This window comes from Crocuta crocuta, unplaced genomic scaffold, assembly GCF_008692635.1.
Source record: "Crocuta crocuta isolate KB4526 unplaced genomic scaffold, BGI_CrCroc_1.0 scaffold160, whole genome shotgun sequence".
NCBI lineage: Eukaryota > Metazoa > Chordata > Mammalia > Carnivora > Hyaenidae > Crocuta > Crocuta crocuta.
The window spans coordinates 456,098-481,910 of NW_027527591.1; the positions used below are offsets into that span (position 1 = coordinate 456,098).

The window sequence follows — 25,813 nt, forward strand, 5'->3', positions numbered from 1 at the left end:
AGTAATGAATGGATGGCAAAACTATTAGGAAACTTTTCCCAGTGGGATTTACTATTTTATACTTACTGTTAATAAATGGTAATGAAACATATGTTAAAATACTGATAAAGTGGGGCACCTGGGTGGCTCAGTCCTTAAGCCTCGACTTCAGCTCAGGTCATGATCTCTCATTTCGTGGGTTCGAGCTCTGTGTCGGGCTCTGTGCTGACAGGTCAGAGCCTGGAGCCTGCCTCAGATTCTGTCTCCCTCTCTCTCTGCTCCTACCTTGCTCACGCTGTCTCTCTCTCTCTCTCTCTCAAAAATAAATAAACATTAAATTTTTTTTTTAAAAAATAAAAATAAATAAATAAAATTGTGATAAGGCTATATTAAGTGAACAGACAAAATAGGACTTTAAGAGAACAAAATTAAGGCAAGATAGACTTAAGTATTTCTTTAAGTGAGATTATCCAAATAATGTCAATAACAGGGTATTAGTATGGTAGATGTCTGAGAAACAATTTGTGTGCCATTTTTCATTGTTCCCTGGAAAACTATATTCATAATTCAAATCACTGAAAGTTAGTTTTAAGAAAAAAAATCTGTTTTATTACATCTTTGTAATAAAGTTTGTACTTGGAGTTAAAAAAAAAAAAAGCCGAGAAAATTAGGCTTATCTTTAGTGATAATAATTTTTAGGATTTATAGTAATTAATAATTGTTATAATGTTTTATATCACTATATTAAAGGTGAAATTTTTACAGACTATATAAAGGGAGGGTTTTGTGTATTTTGGTAATTGTAACAATTTCAGAAAATTCAGTATATTACTACTATAGCAAAACTTGGTAAATAGTAAAGAACAACACAGAATCTAAATTTCAAGGGAAACTTAAACCATAATCTGTATGCATCCATTAATGTTATGCCAGTCTTAAATACACATATGCACACATACACACAAAACATGAATGCATAATTGGTCTATTGGATTTATGAGTTTTGCTTTTATGAATTCTAATGTTCAGTCTGAATTTTAATCTTTGACACAAATATTTGTATATAATATTTACAACAGAATAATTTTATTCCTTTGGATTTAGTTTTATATTGGGTTACTAATGAAGGGAAAGTATGAGAAACAAATTCTAATATGTGGGGGTTTATGTTTTTATTTTGAGATGGATCTGTCTCGTCAGAGGTCCTTTTTACTTTTTGCTATTTTACTATGCTATTAATTGGTCTATATTTAGATCAATGCTCTGGACATTTGTAATAAACCAATTAAAATGCTATTACTTTTTTAAATTTGAGAGGATATAAAAATACATATATTCAGGGGACTAGGAAAATGAATTATAGGTACATGTTTTTGAACCTCTGGTAATAATAAATGAATTTGAAATTTACTTTTTCTCAACCTTCAGATTATGTTAATTTTAGAGACAGTTCTTCACATCATTTTGAATTTCTTTAATTTACATTATTTAAATTACATTATTTATAAGCTTGTATGGACCTTTGGTTCCTCAGAAGTTAATGTGGCTTTTACTTTCCTGACTTGAACTTTATATATTTAATATGAAGTTTGAATTTTGGAAAGGTATTTAAGTGTTCATTGATTTTTCTGCTACTTTTCTTTTGGTGTAAGAGGTATACCCTTCAAGGGTAAAACATGCTATCAGTTGCCCATAAGAATTATAATAATAATTCTGTCATAACTATAAACGTTTTTATGATTATGAGAAAATATTTGTATAATACTTTCTTGGAAATGTTTTGTTTGGTTTTTATTGGTAAATTTTATTTAACTTTATTATTTACTGGTTATTTATCACAGAGTCATTCTGTGATAAATATGGAGTTAGTTTATTTCCATTTACTCATTGGGAAACTGAGAACCATGTTGACCTGTATTTTTACTCATTGAAGTTCATTATCAACCAGCAGTAGAATCTAGGCATCTTCTAGTTAGACGGTGGGCTTATTTTGTATCATTTCCTATTATCACATTAATTACATTAATTTTCTTTATTAATCATTATTTGTAATGTTTCTCAAAGAATAGAAAAATGGTTTTTGTTTCCCTCTTCTCCCCAAATCATGAGTGTATGGACTTATGATGTATTGTTTAAGTCAACTTTAAGGTTTTTAAGGATAGTATTCATATCCATTTCTTTAAAACTTTTGCCTTCTTGCAGCCAGCGTAATAAGTACTTGCACTGGGTGATAGTATTCTAATAGTTGTTAAATATATTCATTATTAAATAGATTAATAAATTAAAAATTGGACATTGAGAATATAGAATAACATTAAGCAGCATAAAATTCAAATAGAGCGTAAATTAAAGGTAGATTGGTTTCATTGTCTAGACTTCATCAGGTTCATGTATCATTTAAGTCAAATTTTCATTTCATCTTCTAGGCTATACTTAGTTTTTATTAGATTGCCATGTTTAACACTTTTCAGCAAAAGCTTAAAATAAGAATACTAGAAAATATAAAGTCTGATGTGCCTAATATACGAGGCTTGAAAACTTACCCTACAAATGAGAATAAAAAGATAAGTAAATATGACCCCTTCTTATTAGGCCTACTTTCAAGAGTATTTAAATTCACTAAGGCTTCAGGGTCTCATAATTAAAGTCAAGATATGTAGACAGGTATCTTTTCTTTCTCTCTTTCAGAATGAACTGCTCAGTGGCATACTCCACAAGAGTATGTGTTCAATACCCAGTGAATGGTAATGATAACAAAACATGCAGCTGGGGTAGAAACAAGTTCTTGACTATCTACTGTATTTTTCCTTACCATTGTATTTTACCCTACCTGCATGTTTTTGGCTAGTTTTACTCAATTTGCTTGCTGGAGACAGAGTAAACTTAAAGGAAGCAGCTGACTGGTAATATTTAAAGAGCTCACCAGTGGAAACAAAAAAGAAAGAGAGAAAGAAACCTGAAAATTAATCATTTTGACCAATTAGTGATAGAAATTTCTGGGTTACTTTTTTTTTCTTATTTTTATCATTAACTGATTTGATTAGGAAAAGAAAAGAGATTTTTTAATTTTCCCTTGTCATGCAGTGCAAGCATTCACTATTCCAAAATGGAACTGACAAGTGAATTCCATTAAGACTGATAATATGGCAGCATAGTGAAAGCTTGCAACTATTATCAGCACATAGAAATTTTAACCAAGCTATTACCTTTTGACCAAATGTTCTATTACTTGTCAGAGCAATCTTGTATCTAATGATAGTGAATATAATGGGTTGGAGAGGTTTCATTTTAGATTTTCATTCAAATTTTGTGTGAGTATATGTTTGGTTTTTTTTCAGGGTTCATTCACACTGTGAATGAGCTACCTTCATGGTAATAAAGACAGGCAATTAACTAGTTTTATTTGTGACGGAAACAATCTAGGAATTTTTAGAATTGCTAGCTGATACTTACATGTATATTTTCAACAGTAAATATTGTCTTTTGTTAGTTGTTTACACATTAAGAACGAAAATTCAGATAAGTAAAATATTAATAAAATGAAGTTATTTCTGATAAAGGGTTATACAATAGGGCTACAAGTTTTTAATTCTACGAATTTTAGTGAATTGCTCTGGGCCTTTCTTGTTCCACATTCTTTGCTTTTATACTACCTCCTTCACACAAAGAGGCTCATACAGGATTGTCATCACCCTTTGTCTCCAGCAGATATTATGAAAGCAAAGACTTTCTCTGATTTGACTGTCACTATATCTTTATTGCTTAGCATAGTATCTGGTATAAAAGTCCTACCCCAGACATTTTTGTAGAATGAATGAACACTCATACTTTTGCCACCTTAAAATCAGGCATAAAAATCCAGTGCTTAGACCCATTCATTGCATTCAGTTCCTTTTATTTGCAAATTCTTTGCAGTTTTATATTTATTATGTTGCTTTTCACTCATTTGCATGCTACTTAGTAAATGAGTTTGTATTTTGCTTTATATCATAAATCTTTATTCTATACTATTATGAGGTTGTTACCCGTAAGTATTTGTTTGTATAGTACCTAGTAAAATATGAATACCTTAAGATGGTACCATCAGTTGAAAATGAACTTTGAATTCAAATATTTGTAGAAGTTGGATTTTTTTCCCCATTTGGTTCCCTTTGTAGTCAATACATTATGAGGGTATTTGGTTGGTTCAGGGTCATGGTATTATTCAGCGTTATCATATGGTCCAAATTTTCAGCTTCCTTTTCTATAAAAGAAAGCTAATATGTACCAGAAAAATTTGGCAATCAGATGGCTAATGTTGAAGGATACACAACAAAATGGAACCTCACTAAATGTCAGTACTTCTCCCTATCATTTCATCTCCTCTTTCATTTGCTAGCCATTTTAAACTGGCCCACATAATGAATAAATTGCTGTGGTCCCACTGGTACTGAATTTATCCTTTAAGATCCTTGATTCTTTCTTAGTCTATTTCGAGAGACCTGGATACTATAATTGGTTTTCCTGTCGTTTTCTTCTTCCTCCTCTCAAATTCTATATATTGTGTCACTGAGATATGTGTTCCCCTGGAAGTCCCTGTCAGAGAATCACCTGCATTCTTGGGATCATCTCCATCTCAAACCAAACTCTAACCCATGTTTGTCTTGTTCACCCTTGTACCTTCACCACTTAGCCACACCCAGTGTATAGATGGCACTGTGTGAATGTGGACTGAATCAATGAATAGATTTGCTTATTTATTGACTTTAATGGGAAAGTGATGATGCAAAAATGGTATCATGAAAGCCAGTGAATTCTCACATTTTGAGATACAACCCAGTGGTTTCCCAAGCACACACTAAATCTTTGATGGAGTGGTAACAAGACTTTTAATATCTGAATAAATTTTTTGTTGGTAAAAGTGATTTATTAGGATCCTTTGCCTTAATTTGGTTTCCCTTTGTATGGTTGAAGATATGCCATTTAAGCCTTACTTGATCTCTACCTGGCTCTTTCTTCTTTTATTTTTTTAATATTTATTTTGAAAGAGAGAGCATGAGCAGGTGAAGGGTGGAGAGGCAGAGGGGACAGAAGATCCAAAGTGGGCTCTGCACTGACAGCAGCAAGCCCGATGCACAGCTCTAACTCATGAAATGTGATATCATGACCTGAGCCAAAGTCACATGCTCAAACTACTGATCCACCCAGGCACTCCTACAAGGCTTTTTCTTAAATAGTGTACCTCTCTTTGCCAAAATTGAGCATAGTTAAAATTATAAGTCATATACTTTCTATATTATCTGAAAAACTCTATCTAAACATTTTATTATATTCTTAGTAACCTGGTAAATTTGTAATTCTGGTATCAGCTGGGAATGTAAAGCTTCATTAGTTTAATGAAGTTAGTTCAAATTTTGAAGAGGTAATTTCTTTTTCTCTTTTAGCATAACAAGTTGAACCAGATATTTGAAAATAAATGTAATCCTAAAATGCATGAACGTACTACAATGTACTGGGTATATATTTCTAAAATACTGTTGCACAATTAAAGGAAAACTATCTTGCCATTAGGTAAAATAGTTATGCAACAGTTTTTAAGCTATTTAGAAATAGCACTATGAGGAAGAAACTAAAATTAATTCAAATGATAGTGTCAAATAAAACAATATATATAGCTTACTCTTGCCAGGCACATATTGTTAACTTTGTTAAGGTGGCAGCTTTTGTGGTTTGTTTTAGTTCCAGCTTGTCTCAGAAGGTGTTGTTATACTGTGAAGGTGTTAGGCATTATAGTAATGGAAAAGGAGATAAAATGGGAGGTTCATGAAATGTCTCATCATTTGCACCTTCCTGGAGAAACCCGGCTTAAATTTCTGAGTGGTCAGCTTGACATTTTAAAGCGGGGAGAAGTTGTGTCATTATTTCTAGAATGCTATGGTAGTTAGAGGAAAAAGATTTAAAGTTCATGGCAGTAATTGCTGACAGCTCGCACGGAATGAAGTGCTTTTAGTAAGCATGTGCTGCTTTGAAAAAAGGCAGAGTACTAGGATTGTGGAAGAGGACAGTGGGCTTAGAGACGGATGTGACAAAAATGTAGATTTGGGTATTCTTGTGCTAATTTCATTCATTTTGAAGGTAGAAAGAAGTAAAATGGTTTTAATGGTTCCTATACTTAGGGTCTTCAAGCAGAGAAAGACTCTAGGCTTCTGATACTAGCAACTAGTATATTTTCAGTAACTCAAAGTACAAAGCCTTGTGGCTGCTTGTCCCAGGGAGCAAGGTAGCTGGTATCACTGGACTTGATGCAGTCCATGTGAAGTGCTGAGGTAATCCCTAAAGTAACTGCATTCCCCCTCCCTGGAAACCTGCAATTTGCCTCTTAGTCCCAGATGGAGAGGAAGCTTGCAAACAGCCGCAAGCCATACATAATGGCAGGGTTCACATCCTACAGGGACAAAGTAGAAGAAAGGGAAAATTCAAAAGTGTCTTCATAACATTTTTCAAGTCCAGGATTTTATGCTTTTTGTAAAGGTTGTAGGACTTTTTTTTTTTTTTTTTTTTTTTGAGTATGTTGTGTTTGTTTTGCTCTTATTTTCTTCCTGGATGCCAGCCAGTATTCAACTGAGGGAAATACCTGGGATGGCACATTAGTCACATTGTACTATCTTTTGCTTAAGTAGCTAACATTTATTGCTTAATAAAGACCATCATCAATACATATCGACTAGGTTTCCAGTATATATACCGTGTATGTGTATATTACATTTATATATACATTACATATATATATATATTACATTTACATATACCTTATATGTATACATATACATAACATATATACATTAACATTTAAACATGCTCTTACCCACGACCTTCAGAAATACATTAAGGCACAGATTTAGGAATGCTGTTTTAAGCCAGAGATTTTAGATATATGATTTATTATAGATCCTTTATGAACCCCAAAGTAGGAAGAGATTTTATATAAATAAGTGTATTTATCTATAAATGCTCCTGAAATTTTTTCAGCTTCATTGAAGTATAACTGACAAATGAAATTGTAAGATATTTAAGGTGTACACTGTGATGATTTGATATATGTATACATTGTGAAAGGAGTCCTCCCACCTAGTTAATTAACATATCCATCACCTCACTTGTTTATCTTTCGTGTGTGAGAGAGCATTTAAGTTCTACACTTTATTAAATTTTAATTATGTAATACAGAGTTAACAATAGTCAACATGTTATACATTAGATCCTCAAACCTTACAAAATCTCAAAGCTGAAAGTTATACTCTTATACTGATCTCTCCGTCTTTCCCTCATCTTCCAGCCCCTGCCAACATACTTCTCTGCTCTCTGTTTCTGAGTTTGACTTGTTCTTAGATTCCCATATAAGTGATAACATGCAGTAGTATTTGTCTTTTTCTTGATGGCTTATTTCACTTAGCATAATGCCTTCACTGTTTATCCATATTGTTATAAACAGCAGGATTTTCTTCTTTCTTATGGCTGAATAATATTCTGTGTGTGTGTGTGTGTGTGTGTGTGTGTGTAACATATCTTTATCCATTCATTAATTGCTGGACACCTTAGGTTGTTTCCATATATTGGCTGTTGTGCAAAAATAAATAAATAAATAAAATTCATAAAGGAAGAACTGACTTTACCTGTAGATGGCATATTATATATAGAAAACCCTAAAGACACCCATCAGACAAACTATTAGAACTAACCAACAAATGAAGTAAGGTTGCAGGGCACAAAATCATTGTACAAAAATCAACTGTGTTTCTATATACTAACAACAAACTATCAGAAAGAGATGTTAAGAAAATAGTACAAAAAAGGGAACAATCTCATTGGTAGTTGCATCAAAAATAATAAAATACCTAGGGATAAATTATACCAAGGAGGCAAAAGATCTGTATGCTGAAAACTGTACAGATCGATGAAAAGAAATTGAAGAAGACATAAATAAATGAAAAGATATTGCATGCTGATAGTTTGGAACAATTAGCATTGTTAAAATGCTCATTCTACCCAAAGTAGTCCATAGATGCAATGCAGTCTCTATCAAAATTCTAATGACATTTTCACAGAAATAGGGAAAAATGTGTATGGAACCACAAAAGAACCTGAATAGCCAAACAGTATTTGAGAAAAAAAAAAAAAGAAGAAAAAACCAGAGGCATCACATTTCCCAATTTCAAACCATGTTACAAAGCTATCGTAATCAATACAGTATGGTTTTGACATAAAAATAGGCACATAGATAAATATAACAGAGAACCCAGCAATCAGGCCCTGCATATATGGTCTATTAATTATATCAGAGGAGCCAAGAATACACATAGGGAAAGTATAGTCTTTTAAGTAAATGGTACTCAGAAAACTGGACAACAACATGCAGAAGAATGAAACTGGACCCATGTCTTATACCATACACAAAAATCAACTCCAAATGAGTTAAAGACTTATATTTAAGGCCCAAAACTGTAAAACTCCTCAAAGCTTACTCCTAGGAATAAGCTTCTTGACATCAGTCTTGGCAATGATTTTTTGTATAAAGAAATTTATATTGAATATTAAGTAGCTAACAGTTATTACCAATTACACAAATTATGTTTTTGCATAAAATTTCAAGCATAGTCTGGTTGAATCCTAGAATTATAGGTATCACAGACTGAAGGGACCTCAAGAGCTTTGGCCTCAGGCAGATAGGCTTTTAATTATTTTACCTTCACAGATAATTCATATTATCTTCATTTCACAGTTAATGAAGCGAAGTCCAAGGTAGCCTGCCCACTTATAGGTGACAGAGATACGGTGTCAGCACTAAATCATAAGTTAATAGGAGGAGGAATAAAACCCAGTTAGTATAGTCTACTTTTGATCTGACCAGAAAGTATCAAGTATTTTTAAATAAGTATATTTTAATGAGTAAGGAATTCTTTTACATTTGAGAAGTGTAATAACTTACCTTTCTTTACAAGTTTTAAAAAAGCTATTTGTATGCCCTTTATTTGGCATGTCTCACTTGCTCTCTATGATACATAGAACTATATCATCACTTTTAGAATGTTTCATATACTTTAGTTATGAGCCTCAAAAAGCTGGGCAAAGGATGTTCTGGACATGGGGGAACACAGCTCATTGAATAATCAAAACTTTGGTTCACAGATAGATGACATGCTTAAAGTAACCACTTCCAACTCAGAAGAAGCTTTCCTTTTGAATTAATGATCTTATGAGTGTTTGATTATTTATGCTCTACATTCTGCACTGAGATTTTATAGTAGTATTATATCCTGGGGAGAGGGCTTACCAGTCATTTTAATTCTCACCACAGTATTTTACTATACATATTGCTCATGTATATAAAAGAGCTGTACAAACACACACACACACACACACACACCCTTATATGCATAAATTTCACAAGTGCCATGGAAGCAGGGACTGTATCTGTCTTGTTCACTACTGCATTGCAGGACCTGGTAGAGAACAGATGCTAGTAATTTAGAATAGCTGAATGGGTGAATTCTAAGGAGTTTTCTCCTTCATATTGTGATCGTTGAAACACAGTCTGTTCATAAGTTGACGGTACCTGTCTTTAAAATTGCTGCTTTACAAGCATTAATTCTCTTATATCTTACTCTATTTTAAACTCTCTTAGATTATAAGAATATTTTTGCTTATATTACTCATTGCATGTATGCATTTCAGAAAACAATGGTGTCACTCAAAGATGTATCATGCCTTTTCTTCTTTTTATGATTGCCCACATTGTTGAGTGCCATCTCTCTTCTTTTTATTTGTTCACTCTCTTCTCTACCTTAAATGCCTCTTCCCTCATGGATACTATGGATATTTCTGTATCATCATTGTGCTTCCTGATAGTAAACATAGCTCTATGTTTATATTTATTTGATGTCCTACATTTAATGATACTCTTTCATATTTTGATCTGTTAATAAGTAAAATTGCTCTAAGGGTACTTATACACAATTGTATACAGCCCTGCAAAGCAGGTATTATCATTATTTTGATTTTATAAGAGAGAATAATTAGCCAGAGAGGGTTCTTTAGTTTCAGTGGCTAGTAAATGAAAGAACCTGGCCTTATACCCAAGGGCACTGAATCTAGAGCCCATACTCTTAACCACAGGCTATACTTCCTGCTCTAAGTGATTGCATGCGTTCCCAGTCTTAGGATTTTTACACAGAGGATATTATCCTCACTTTGCACAGTAGAAAACAGGGAGACATTAAGTGACTTAGGGTTCATGTGTGTAAAAAACTTAAACACAGGTATTTGAATCCAGCATTTCCCTTATTTGCTTAGTATCTCCTGTGTTGCAATATAATTATTTTTTTTTACCTCTTTACTTGTACTTTATATGACTATCTAAAATGTCAATTCATTAGGAGTATTATTAAAAAAAAAATGTTGCTGCTACATTGTGGAAAATAAGTATCTGATACTGATCTGTTAAAATTTGCTGGGTGTTTGTCCAGATTCATTTTCCTTAACCACTACTACAAGTTTTCTCCTCTTTGTTCCTATTTGATATATTTTATTGGGTATACATATTTAACTGACCTGTTCTGCATCTTAGGCCAAATGTTAACTCTGCTTCCTTCACACAAGTCGTGAAGTATTTCTGGTAGAACACCACGGAAAGAATTTCTGTAGCCTTAATGTATGTATGTTCCTGAGGTTAGAAACCAAGGATATGTAAACCCAGATCATGAATAGCTGTTGAGTTCCTCTGTTACTTCAGGTCAGAGACTAAGTAATGCTGCTGAAGTACGTTGCATGGCTTTGGTTCTTACCTCTGTTGCTGTTGCCCTGTAATAGAAACCCTGCTCCATTTCTTATCTGTTGCTCTTTAGCGTGCCGGCAGCACTGCCTTCTGACCTGGTTTAAGCGTCCTTAGTGACCTCTGGCAATCCAATGTGTTGGGTCCCTTCCGGAATATGCCCACTCAGCTGGATTTTACAATAATGATTTTTACTTCTTACAGAAGTTTGGTTGAAAATTTGTACTGCCCTTATTAAGAAGATAATTTCATAGTGTAATTTGCTTCACAAACCTCCCACAGTTATGTTAAGCAGATGGTTGCCAAACACCAGTTCAAAGTAGATTGCTCTTATATGAAATAAAATCCATGCTCAGAAAATCTGGCACTATAAGCTGGTCTTCTTCCAACACAGGCTCTCAGACAAATTTCTCTTTACTCAAAGCTGGCACACTACTACACCTGTATTAGACACACATAAAAAACATGTGAGATGGCACACACTAATTCAGTTATTCTTCTTTAACATATTCACATCCTTTTTTTTCCCCCTTTACTGTAATCTAGTAACGACTTTGCTTTTGATGACACAAGGGAAACAGCAAAAATTTGTTCATCAGTGGGTTCTGGGTTCCAGTCTCATATTTGGCTCTGAATAGTTGTATCACTTGGACATGATACTTCACCAATTCTGAGCATCCTCGTCTGTAAAATGAGGATAGTATCAGGTACTTCACAGAGTGGTTGTCATGATGAAATCAGGAGACATATTATGTACATAGTCTTTCTTGTCATACCGTGGTCCTTTAATCAAGGTTATGTTGATAATATGTTTAAAAACCAACTCCGTATTGATATATTTGTCCTCTGTGGTTAATTTATGCATGGTCTCTGTAACTTCAAGAGGAGCGTAATATGTAAATTAGCAACAGTTCAACAATTATTGAGTATCTGGTGTATGTTAGGGCATGATGATTTTACAACTGTGAATAACGATAGCACTTCTTATCAAGGATCTTATGCTACAGGGAATGTAGAGTGAAGGCAAATCAACTAATGAAGTCACTAGAGTGTGTCTTTATGTTCAGGAAATACTTCATGAAAAAAGTTAGCAGATAAGTAGTTTTGAAAGGCATGTTAATAGTGATAGAAATAGGGAAAAGATACCAGAAAATAATAATAGGAGCCAGGAAGAAAAAAAGTAAGTAGAGATATGTAGGATGAGTTCCAAGAAAAATGGCTGGAAAATGACTGGAAAAGGTATGAAAAACTAAAAGACTAATAATAGAACATGGTGTTGACTATGATGGAGCTGTCCTGAGGGTGTCCTTAAATCCCACACCAACACCTTTGTATTGTAGACAGTGGGCAGTCATTGAAGACATTTAGTAATATGAGCTCTGCTTTAAGAAGATTAATCAAACAACTGAATATAATGGGGGATGAATTGGGGGAATGGAAAGTGGCAAAAGACAGGGAAGAGACCAGTTAGAAAGCTGTTCTGGGTGAGATGGCACAGATAATCTTAAGTTGTTCTGTGTTACATGAAAATGCAAAAAAGCAGTTATATATGCAAGACATGACAGATAATGAATCTTTAGAATTTGGCAAATGAAGTCATTCATTTAAAGGATGGATAAAGGGATAGACTGTCGTTTGCCTGTGGTATTTCTATTTAAAGTAGGCTTATTTCTACCACATTGTGCATTTCTCATGAACAAGTTGTCTGCCAAAATATTGAAACTTCATCCTTGGGCTACAATGGTGCTACTGTGCTGGGCTATAAAGGTATGTGATTTGATGATGGGCATGCTCTGTAAGGTTTCATGCACTGTGGGAGACCATCAAGGAGTCAGATGCCTTGCCTTCCTATGTTTTACTTTTTTTTTTTTTCATATAGAGAGGACACTTATTTTCTATTTATTTTGTTGTGAAGACCTCTTTAAATGTAAATTAAATACTACATGAGCTGCTCATAGGTATGATTTATCTTCATAATAATTGACACAAAACTGTCAAAACTTGACCACAAAGGAAGTCCTAAAATGCCATCCTCCATAAGCTGTTGGTTTAGAGATTAAAACTGATAATATTGACTTATTCTTCAAATGGCGGTCTTTACCTACCACTGAGAAGTCATAGCATGTCATAGAATGTAGAAAAAAAAAGTGGAGGAGTGAGGGGTGGGTAGAGGATTGCATATTGACAAACTCTTCAGGAACATAGATCTGACCCTTCCTTAAACCAAAGCAAATGTAAAAATTAGGAGGTATTTGGTTTTTTAAAAAATATTTTTAATGTTTTATTTATTTCTGAGAGAGAGAGAGAGAGAGCAGGGGAGAGTCTGAGAGAGAAGGAGACACAGAATCTGAAGCAGGCTCCAGGCTCTGAGCTGTCCAGGCACAGAGCCCGACCTGGGACTCGAACCCACAAACCATGAGATCATGACCTGAGCCGAAGTTGGGTGCTTAACCAACTGAGCCACTCAGGCGCCCCAGGAGGTATTTGTTTTGAGTGGGCAAATACATTCCAGACTTGATAGAAAATATTAATTCAATAGTTTCTTTTATGGAAACTTAAAGTATTTTTATTTTATCTGACCATTGTAGACTTGAATTCCTAGTCTTTTTTCAACCAGTGGATATAGGTTTGATCGCATCTAAAAGACCTAGGTGTCCATGACTGATATTTGTCCTAAATATAATACTAATAATACTAATATCCATTACTTAATTGTAGAGCCATTATTGCCATAGAAAGATGGCTTCGGAAGATCTGAAGTTGGTATCAGAAAACATTTACTAACTTTGTGTTCTTAGAAAAGTCACTTAACAGCCATGCCTCCATTTGTTTATCTGTAACTACCTTACCTATCATTCCTCATTGAGTAGTTAAGACAGGGTATATATTTTGTAAATTGTAAAGAATTGTAATAAGTTGCTATTTTTCTGTTATTATTACTATTAAAAGGATTCTACATCCTTAGTGTAAAGAGACTAACTAGTCTTCAGTTTTCATGAATATCAAAATGTCATTTTTCCCATATTTCAGATGATGCAGATGGCTGAATGAAAGTAAACAAATATCCCAAGTTCCCATAATTAGTTAAGTGACAGAGGGAATGTAAAGTCCCTGGTTTCTGCTTTCAGGTACAGAGAAGCTTTCTACGACACTCTTCTTAGAATAAAAGTATTTCAGAAATCAGCAATGTGTTGATTTAGTTCTTCCTGTAGGTTTAAAAAACCCCCATAATCTTTATTAGAAAGAGAAGAGAGGGTGGGGAGGAAGAGAAAATGCGGTGATATGATGTACATACTGTGAATGCTACCCACAAATGGCTCAGCTGTAGTTTAGCGATGCCAGTGTCTGGACTTGTCCAACCATTTATAAAATGAAAACTTTAAGGATGTTGTGAGGGAGCTGTTTTGTGAGGCTTACACATTTATTTATTCACAGTTGAAAGAAACAAAGAGTTGATACTGTGTGAAATTTTGTTGAGGAAATTTTTACAAAACAATTGCACATACCTTAAAATAATTTTTGTTGTATTTTACTTTAGTTGTTTAGACTGTTGGTAAATTCTTAGTAAATAATTGTGCTTTACATCAGAGTTTTGAAGGCAGTTTGTTTTTCTAACACATTATTTAAAGAGCTGCTGGGCTGTTAACGCGGATTTAATCATGTTTGGTGTTTCTGTTTCGATAGTTTAAATGAGAGAGAGTTAGCTTAGAAGCAACTTCCACAGATTATTATATAGACTTGTTGATTCAATTAGTGTGTATAACACCATTTCAAGTAGCTGGCATAGATGGGGAGAAATTGATGCTTGTAAGTAATAACACCCCTTGAGTGCCCTTTTGAATTCTCATGCAATAGAAACCACACATATAAAAAGTCCACTTACATATCATACCCAGATTCTCCCCTCCAATTTAGTAATTAAAAAATGGTGCTAGTCCCTCCTACACTGTTGGTGGGAATGTAAACTGGTACAGCCCCTCTGGAAAACAGTGTGGAGTTTCCTTAGGAAANTAGTTTCAAATTCAAAAAAAAAATGGTGCTAGTTACCTTTTATTCATCACTGTGAAACAAATATTTCCTTTAACTCTTACAGTATTTACTTCCTTTAAAAATTGAAAAATATTATTGGAAACTAAACAGATATAATCACTGATTTGATGGTAATTAATATAGAAAGCCTATTTTATACTCCCTTAGATTAATGAATATTATATTTTTTCAAATACAGCAAACAAATCATTATCCCTTTGTGTTATTTTTCTAGCTAGGAAATGTTAATAATCTGTTCATGGATTAGTACAATCCAGTCATGCTAATAATAACATTTTACATTGTAGAAAGTTTGAGATATTAAAAATTTATTAATAATGATATTTTAGGTTCTGATTACTATGGTATTTTCCAAACCTGACATTTTAAAATGATAGATTATCTGTTACAACCACATTCTAAGGATCAGGATAGAATTTATTTATTCAATTTGATAATACAAAATTAACTGAGTATATTTCACTGTTCATATTAAAAATTATCTTTTCCCCTCCCCTCACATTGTAAAAATTGAGAATTTTATTATCTGAAGATATCAGTTGCCACACATTGTGAAATCATATGCTGTCTTACACAAGTAGGTGACTTGAGGAAGGCATAGAGTAAAAAATAGTAAATGTCCAATTTCTAAGGAAGACCCTCTTTCCATTTATGTACTTTTTAGGTCAATAAATTTATTATGCAACCAAATTATATATGTCAGTAAAACATTTCCCTCCTCTTAGTCATGAACTCTTTCATGACCGGTTTCTGAGTGTATGTTGTTCTGTTAATATGGATTTCTTATTTAATAATTTTCAGATTTTAGTCTTAAATTTTCATAATTTTAGCAAATTATTAGGTAGGCAGAAAGCACTTAATACATATTTGCTAGTTCATTTATTTTTTTTAAATTTTAAAAATGTTTATTTTTGTTACAGAGGGTGGGGGAGGAGGAGGGGCATAGAGAGAAAGAGATTTTGAATCAGGTTCCAGGCTCTGAGCCATCAGCACAAAGCCTGACCTGGGGCTTGAATTTGTGAACTGCAAGATCATGACCTGAGCTGATAATGGACACTCAACTGACTGAGCTACCTGGCAGCCCCTAGCCCATTTATTTTTAAAGAGAATTCAGTTTTGACATTTGTTTTATATTGGTTGTGGTGGATGAGTTCTAGAGGTGTTATATCTATTAGTGTATGTAACAATATTGTACATTTTATTTTCCATTCCATTTTTAGGTGGTATATATGAAGTTTTGAGCTTTTAAAATTTTCATAGTATACTAGTGGTAAAGAAATTTTTATTATGATATATAGTGAATTAAAATAGTTTTTAAATATCTTCACAGAATAATGTAATTTTTTCCATTTGATTTTCTGACTTTTTTTCCATAGTAGTCTATGTTTGTTTATCTATGTAAATACTCTTATTCTTCTATCCTTTTATTTAATACGATATTAGTGAATTAAAGGCAACTCTACTATAACTTTATCATTCACTATTATGTATATTGAAACAATGATAATTATGAGCGTACAAAGTCTAGTATGGTTACTGAAGATACTTCTTTAACTGAAAATTGTTTAGCCTGGGAGTCACTTATAATCACCTATGTAAGTCTCTACTTCTCTGCATTGCTGGGATCATCTGTGAATGGAGGTGATTAAATTATGTGTTTTTATAGCATCTATAAGCTATATCCTGAAGATCAATAGTACTTTAAAAGCATAAAGAAGAGGAGGGAGTTTGCATTTTGAAGCAACTTCATGCATAAAGATGTGTGTGGTACTTTTTGTCCTGAAATACATTCACAGCTTCATCTACATAGAATTGATCACAAATTTTTTTATTAACTATTATTTTACTTGTGTTCATAAACCTCTGAGTCTACTAAAAAAATCAATGTAATGATTAACTTTTTCATGATCATTAATGCTGTAAAATTTGACTTTTCCTTTTTTAAACTGTAAATCATTATCTCCTGTGACTTAAGGGAAAAAGATGCATATATTAAACATCTTTATTTTGTTCATTTAAAAATTTCAAATATCTATATGTTAGAATTATTTGTGACAATGAACGCATTGAATAATTAAAATCTTATTTCACATCACTTTCATTGCTAATAATTTGTTCTGACAAAATATTTTTACTAAGCAATTACTATTTGTCATTATATAACAATGTGTATAAATTCTTGTAGATATGAAGAATGTAAAACTCAGGTATATTAAGGAAATAGGCTTGAAAAATAATTCTTGGTGTTGAGATTTGTAATGAGATTTCATTTCACTCACACTAACATATTCTCATCCTCATAGAAATTAGCCCATTTATGAGCACGTCTTCCTGTTACCAGGTTGTAAAAGAAATACCATATAATGAAGAGTAAAAATTTAATTTCAAATATTTGATAACAAATGTACTATTAATACTAAACAATGCTTAATAGTTAAAAAGCTTTATATGTTATATATGTATAATAGCTTTATATATTATAGCTACAAATAATCATGTATCTTTCACTGATATATAAATTGTAATTTAGAGTGTATCTAAGCTTATTGAACACTTGAATTTAATCATTAATGAGTTAAAATATAGTGTCTTTTATTAATTAGAAATATCTTAAACAGCAAAAAAAAATTGTGGGGAAATTTATCTTAGAGTAAGAAAATTTTTTCTGAATATTCAACAATTAAAATTCAAAGGCTATTTTAGTTGCTTTTTATCCTAAATTTCAACATAATTTTACTAACACAGACTAAATATTAGTTAGGATGGGATTTTGTTTGTACTTAGGCCACCGTAGTTATACAAAATTTAATCTATGACATGTATATATTAAAATGTGTTGCATTTATTGGTTTACTATATCAATAAATGTAAATTACTATATTTTCTATAGCAATAGTGTATACATTCATACATGATAAACATATAATTCCTTAGAGCATAAGACTGTTAGAGAAAAGATTGCTATAGTTTACCATTTCTTTTGTATTTTAGTTCTAGAAATGAATACTTTTTTTGAATATTCAAGTATATTCCTCTGTAGACAAAGTTCTAACTATAACTTTAATATCCAATAATTTTTAATGGCATTTTGTCTGTGTTTGGTATTATGTTTTGATGTCTTTTATTATATTTTCATTAAGAGAAAAGATGGTCAAGTTATATTCTTCATAATTCTGTGCTGTTTTGAAATTTAAGAGGCCCATAGTTTCAGACTCAGACCTACACTTTTTTTTTAAAGAAATGGAAATATGTTTTCCATCTCTCGATTATTTTTTTAATGTTTTATTTATTTTTTAGAGAGAGAGACAGAGTGCAAGTGGGGAGGGGCAGAGAGAGAGGGAAACACAGAATCCAAAGCAGGCTCCAGTGTTTGAGCTGTCAGCACAGAGCCTGATGCAGGCAGGGCTTGAATTCATGGACTGTGAGATTCTGACCTGAGCCAAAGTTAGCTGCTCAACCAACTGAGCCACCCAGGTGCCCCTCAGACCTACACTTTTACGATACATTTCTTCAGTTCTTGAAATGGAATGCTGGTAGGCTTTACACTCATTAAACCTAGCTGATCAGATGTTGACCAGTTCAGGAATATAAATGATGGCATTCCTGTGCCGTTTATAACCTTTAGTACATCACTTAAATGTGTGGGACAATTTGCTCACAGACTGGAATATAAAGTCATGCTACATAAAATTATACTTTTCATTTATTTTCTTACCTTTTTCTTTAAATGGAAGTTATGAGTGAAATATGGGACTGCATAGGGCAAAAATTAGTGTTTTACTTTGATTAGAATAACCTTTGTTCCCAGGGGGGAAAAATTATGGAAAAACTTCTTGAAGTATGGAAAAACTTATTGAAGCAAAATACAGAATCTAGAAACCATAATTGTAAACTTTAAAAATTTCAATTATAAAATTAGTGTATATGCTCCCAAAATACTGTTGAGTAATAAGATTAACCAGTATTTTTGCAGAAATGCACAGGGCTACGTTCCTTAGTATATGAAGCATTTATATTCCGTGAGAGAAGACCAACAACCTAGTAGGAAAATGGCAGAGAACTTTCATAGACAACTCCCCAAAAAATCCCAAACATTTAAACATCTATGTCTATAGATGCTCAACTTCACCAACAAAATACAGATTAAAGTCTATGGTAAAATACCAGTTTTAATCTATCAGATTTATTGTTCAATGTGATATTATATATTGATATATATATAGATAGATAATATCTATATGTATATTATATATAGATATTAAAATCTATAATAGGAATAAACAAATTTCTATCACTAGAGCCTAGTAATAAATTATATTGATAAAGTAGATTCTGTGAAGGCATTAAAAAGAACAGGGTGCATCTCTGTGTACTAATATGGAAAATTAAACAGATAATTATTAAATGAAGAAAGCAAAGTTAAGGTTAGGTAAATTGTACACTCCAATTTGTGTAAAAGGACTGTCATCTACACACACACACACACACATACACACACACACACACCTATACTTCTGAATTAAAAAATAAGGATAATGGTTGTTTTTGAGAATTTAATGGGATGGTGAATTTTGGGTAGACAAGGACATAATTTTCATTTTTTATCCTTTAAATTTTCCTTACTATATTCATGTATTTTTTAAATGGATAAAACAATTCTAAAAAAAATTCTTAATTTATTAAAGCATCTTAGTGAATACTGTCTGAAAACCTCCTAGATGCCACACATTTTTTGAGCATGTTGATGATATTAAGATGGATAAAATATTGTCTCTACCCTTCTCAAAAACCAGTAAAGTAGTATTGACTTTCTCTTAGAGATGGGGCCAGAAAGGCTATAAAATCTTTTGTAGATTTCAGAGTAATTTACATACTATAATTGATCTTCACAAACTTTATGGAATAAACAGAGCATTATCTGTCACCAGAAGAATAATAGTTAGGCCCATTTTTCTGTATTTGCTCACCTAATGTTCACATCATCTTGAGAAAGTAGATTCCATTACCATCCTCATTTTATTGAGTACATAGAGAATTTAAGTATCATGCAGAAGGTGGCACTGCTTATAATGAGTGCAAGAGCTGGTATTCAAATCCAGCAGTCTGGTTATAGGATCCTCACTCTTACTAGCTAAACTATTCTACTTAAATTTCATTTTGAAATTTGAATTCATTTGTAGTTTGCAAGCAAAAGACAAAATATTCAAAGGCTAAATATTTAGTTCAAGACTATACTGCTAATAAATGTCAAAGCCAGTTCTAGAGCTATGTATGGTCTTTGGACTAAATGTAGTGATCTCATTTTGCACCACGCTGCCTCTATTCTTTAGGGGACTTCCAAGGAGGGGAGCAGGGGAAGAGCCATTTTGATAGCACTACCTGTTTAAAGTACTAATAACAAATCACAAAATGTGTGGTTTCTCTAAGAAAATTGCATTAAAAAGAACTTCCTTTTTATGCACGTATTTCCTCCATTCAAGTAGTACCAAATAATTTGTTTTGCTCAGAAACTGATATGATTTCTTAAGAAATTTTCAAGATCACTGGATTAAAAAACAAACAAACTGGTATTCATTTAAAGCCTGTTTCTGCTTTGTGAAAAGACTTTGTCAGCAATCCAGAATGAGGGCTGTGCTAACAAAATTCCAAGTTTTCTGTGGGATGATCCAAAAACAGCAAACAGAAGGCATTAAATTTCTTAACAGTCACAAGTGTGTGCATGCATGCTATGCCATTCCTGTCATTCACTGCTTTTTGGTGTGCATAGATTACAGTTGGAATATTTCGATTTCCAGACTAATATGTTCCATGGAGAACTTTATATATATGTATGTGTGTATATATATATGAGCTTGTGATGTCTATTCACTCTGCCCTACATTTATATAGCTCCTCATTGAATATGTTTTTAGTCTGATTTTAAGATATTTGCCTAGACAGTATGCCTTCATATATCTAAGACATTTGCTTGATTAAGGTCCCAAGTTGTTTCTCTTACTCAGTTCTGAAGCAGTTTACACAAGTTCTCTGATGTGAAACTGAATGTGAAGTATAATCACATATATGTATATATGATTGTTAAGAAGCAGCTGACTGCATGGCTCAGTTGGTTAAGCAATATCTAATCTTGTTTCTTCCAGAATGCTACCTGAGTCTCAAAAAGTAAACTCAAAAACCAATACCAGAATTCAAGACTTACTTAAAAAGTATATAACTAAGTTAAAGAAATATATGCAGAAATAAAGTATCATTCTGTTTATCTAGAGCTTTTCTGAACCATCTTCACTTTCATCCCAAAGTCACTAAACTGTCTTAGAGCACAGTATGTGTGAACATTACACTGGTGTTGGCACGTGTAGCATTTCCATCCATGTTAAGAGAATGGTACTAGGTGGAGAAGAGGTGTAGGTAACAACACATAACCTGCATTTTAAATGTCTTCATTTCTCTCTCTCTCTCTCTTTTTTTTTAATTGTAGCAAATTCAGTAAAGCTAGAAATGCAGAGTGATGAAGAGTGTGACAGGAAACCCCTGAGCCGTGAAGATGAGATCAGGGGCCATGATGAAGGTAGCAGCCTAGAAGAACCCCTAATTGAGAGCAGCGAGGTGGCTGACAACAGGAAAGTCCAGGAGCTTCAAGGCGAGGGAGGAATCCGGCTTCCGAATGGTAAACTGAAATGTGACGTCTGTGGCATGGTTTGCATTGGGCCCAATGTGCTTATGGTACATAAAAGGAGTCACACTGGTAAGCAGCTGAAAGAATAACCTGATGACTGCCTGTGACATCTGATGTTGATATTACCTGACATCTATTCTCTTTCCTTTTTATTCAGGGGTGGCAGTGGTGAAACTACCTTTTCAGAATTCTGCTAGTATTGGATTGCTGAAAAGCAGAGAGTAGCCTGGGTCTTGACTTCCAGCCTTCAAATCTGAATAGCATATCAGAAAAGAAGTTTGGGATTCAGTTTCCACAGTTCTTAATATAGCAATAATATGATAAGGGTTCAAAAGGTATAGGAGAATCTCATTGTGTAACTTAATCTTGTTGTATTTCTATACATATTTTACCATACCCATGGGCAGGTAATATAGTTTGCTAGCTAAGAGTTTATACTATAAAATGGTACTCATGCATTTATATAGAGGTGGATCATTTTCACCTTATCTGGTTAACTTCTTGGAATACAATTTCCAATCAATTTTTGCCTACCATGGGTCTCTGTATTGGGCAGATACTTTCCCTAGTTCAAGGGTGTTACCATCTTCTGTGATATTTTTTTATCATAGCTCCTGAAAGAGATATGTAGGGTATAGTATAGCTAGGGTGGCGGGTATGCTGGCAGGAATGTGCAATCATGGAATAGGGTAAGGAATGAGACCTCAGATTAATTTAATATATACTTTGGGACATTTGAGTAATGTAAAACACAGCTAGTTGAGGAGAAGGCTTTATTTAAATCTCTCTAAATCCTTTGGCAAAATGAAAAAAAAGTTTTTTAAATTAAAAAAACAAACATGAGATTATGTTAAGAAAAGCGGATGGTTAACTCTTAAAAAAAGTTTTAAGTTCATATGAAAATTGAATTAAAGATAATGATATCTTTAATTATAATGGAAGTAGTATTATATAGCAAATTATTAATCACTAACACTCAGAATTTTAAAATACGGTGCTCTTTGGAAGAGACATAAATCATAAGAAAGTTGGTTTAAAAATTTTATTTCTAAGTAATTTAATTAGTAGCTGCTTAAAACATGAGAGATCCAGGGTACACTGAGGTCTTTCTAGTCCAAATCTCTCATTTACACATAAGGAAAGTGAAGCCCCAAATAGTCAAGTGATTTGTCCATTATCTCTTATGTGGTTATGAGGCTAGACCAAGGTTTCCTGACGCTCAGACTGGTTTTGTTCAAATATCTTAAGCTTGGTATCTCAATGCACCAACATCTTCTGATGAGATAATGGCCATAAGGCTGATATCTTAAAATTTATAGCAAGAAGTTACACATTAAAATCAGTGTTATCTAATCAAAATCATCAGCTTTAGAACCTGTACCCTTATTCCAACTATACAGTTACATGTTTTTGTTTTGATTTTAATTTCCTTTTTAAGCAGAATATTTTAAAAATATTTATATTACTACTGCACATATTGTTTTTTTTTACCTTAATTAAAAAAAATTTTCTCCTAAGGTGCCTAGGTGGCCCAGTCAGTTAAGCATCCAACTTTGACTCAGGTCACGATCTCGTGGTTTGTGAGTTTGAACCCCACATTGGGCTCTTGCTAACCACTCAGCGCCTGGAGCCTGCTTTAGATTCTCTGTCTCCCTCTCTCTCTGCCCCTTCCCTACTTGTACTCTGTCTCTCTCTAAAAAATAAACAAACATTAAATTTAAAAAAATTAAAAAAAATTCTCCTAGGAAAGTTAAAAGATCATGTTTGGTATTTGATAATAGAAATAGGGAAAAAAGACTATAAAATAATAAGTCTTCTTCTATGCTCATTAAGTAATGTTAACTGCAGTTTTAAAAGAAGAGTGCTACAAAGTTATTATGTATTCATTGTCTCACAGTGATTATTTTGAGGAAGGTAACACCCATTCAAATGTGTAACTTTCCCCTTCTAGCAACGGATAAACTAAACAAAATTAATCTAATGAGTTTTCAGTTGAATTGCATATAGTATGCATTTTAAGGCTGAAAAGTATACTAACAACAATTCTTTGCAAGATTTCTAATAAACCTTTTATGGTCTGAGTCAAGAAAATTCAAAAATCCTGAGTATGGTCTATTGAGCATTTAGATTAATCAATGTTTCACTGTATCTGCAGTAATTGTCATGAGGATTGTTGGTTTGTAAACACAAAAGTAGTTTCTTTCCTACTCTACTCTTCATTTGATCTTTACTACTATAGTAGCGTTGAATTATTTTGATTCTGAAAATCCTCAAATTGACATGGAAAATGTTTTTAGTTACACAGACTTCTACAAGGTCAATGAATATAGGATTCACTCAGCTAGTAAAGGCAAGGAGAATGGACAAAATAACTATTTTAAGTCCTCTAGCAACTCGATGAACTTTTATTGTTAATAAATGTTTATTGGAGTATTGTAAACATTATACTTCCCTCAGATCTCGAAAGTTTTTGTTAAAGTTAGTAGCCATTCTTAAGGAGCTTGGAATACCTGCCACATATTGTTGACCTTGAAATTGTGATGTGTCTTTACATTAACTTTGTTGATCTGTATTTCTGATGACCCAGATTATACATCTGAATGGGTCATGACATTTTCAACTCCGCTTTAGTACTTTTCAAGAACAGAAAGTCTATTTGTGATTTTTAATTTATACTAGATTGAAAAAATGTGGTCAGGATCTAGTCATTAACCAAATGTTTTCTCATTAATGCCATGAACTACTGTCTTCATTTTAGAACTTCCCCCTCTTACCAGTTATTTGCAGCTAATATAAAAAGTCATGGTCTTAAATTTTTAGAAAGCCTTTGGGAAACATATTTGTGTGTTTAGCTCATAGAATATCTAATATAAAATTGATAGTGAAAAAAGCTACACAACCACCCAGTTTACTAAAATGACATGGAGTATCATATCTAATTCACTTCTTCTTCTTTCTCTTTCATACTCTACTAAAGTGCCAATTCCAGTGTCTTATAAATGGCGTGGTGTTATTTCATTGGTGTTGCTACTTTAGTAGGTAATCAGGTAATATTGTCATCGGATACTCCAGGCACTCTTCACTGGGATATAGACAGAAGAAAAGAAGTAGGGGTAGTAAATCAATTCATACACAAACACGAATTGATGTGACGTTATAAATACAGACTATCCTTAACTTTGCCCTTCTTTGGAGTAGAGTATTCCCATCTTTGTAACTTTAAGTTTTAAGCACATTATTTGTACATTGTAGCTTTGTGGACCCATTCTCTTGCTCCAAGGGCCTCTCAACAGGTATTTGGGATTATTCATATTTGTAGGTGATTGTTCCATCCAACACAGAACACCCTCTTTCTTTGATTTACCAAAGGAATTGATGCATGTATATTTCAATTGGATATTTAAACACAGATCTAGAAATATGTGTTTATGAAAGTATATAAAATATTGAAATATAATTTCAATAGATAACATCGTTTGGGGAATAACCAAAAAAGGTCCTTAAGTAGATTAGTAGATTAAAAAACAAAAAAAGAAAACAAACAGATTGAGAATGGAAATGATTGATAGCATGGCTACATATTAATTGTTCTCCTGGATTCCGAGTGGTTAATCCAGACATTTGTGCCCACCCTGTGGGGGAATTAGTTATCACAGATACAGTAGTCTACTTGATTTTTTCAATTGAATTACTGCCTAGTGTATTTAGTAAATTTGTGAGGTTTTCCTGAAATTTCCTTTTATTTATATCCGAGGAACATTATTAACATATTTTCAGACAAAGTCTAAACTAATTCTAAAAGGACTTGTTGATTCAGTCTATTATTAAAAAAAGAGCAAATTATTTAAAAAATAATTGAGATGTGTTGTTTCAAGTCACATACACAATATGTGTAGCCAGCTGAACCTTTTACTTAAAAATCATTTTCCACATATCTCATAATCCCAATTCAAGGCTTAATTCATATAAAGCAGATTATTTCTCAAAGCTTCATCCAATTGAAATAAAAGTGAATTATTATCATTGCCCTTTACCTCCTATCAAAAATGGGAACATGACTTATTACCTTCATCATGCTTTCTTTCCCATGGCCATGGAATATAGTTAACAAATACCTCCACACTAAGACTTACACAGCAACAGACAATATTTCCTGATATACCTAGACTTCTTTTTATTTTTCGGAGCCGTTTAAGGATGATCATAAAAAATTCAAAAATAATTCTTATTAAAAATATTTAAAGAGATCTGGAATATTTTATAAATATAAAAATGAAATTATCCTGTCATTCATTAGTCTC

At 32.8% G+C, this 25,813-nt stretch overlaps 1 protein-coding gene across 3 annotated transcripts in view; it reads left to right on the plus strand.

The window, feature by feature from the left end:
- The window catches only part of IKZF2 (IKAROS family zinc finger 2), a 152,327-nt gene that overhangs the window by 79,336 nt on the left and 47,178 nt on the right, over positions 1-25,813 (plus strand). For 2 of the 3 annotated variants that reach the window (XM_077771305.1, XM_077771299.1), the window contains exon 4: positions 21,315-21,581. In XM_077771305.1, coding sequence (XP_077627431.1) covers positions 21,315-21,581 — 267 coding nt within the window. The remainder of the gene's footprint in view (positions 1-21,314; positions 21,582-25,813) is intronic. The other variant, XM_077771316.1, reaches the window with a different exon arrangement.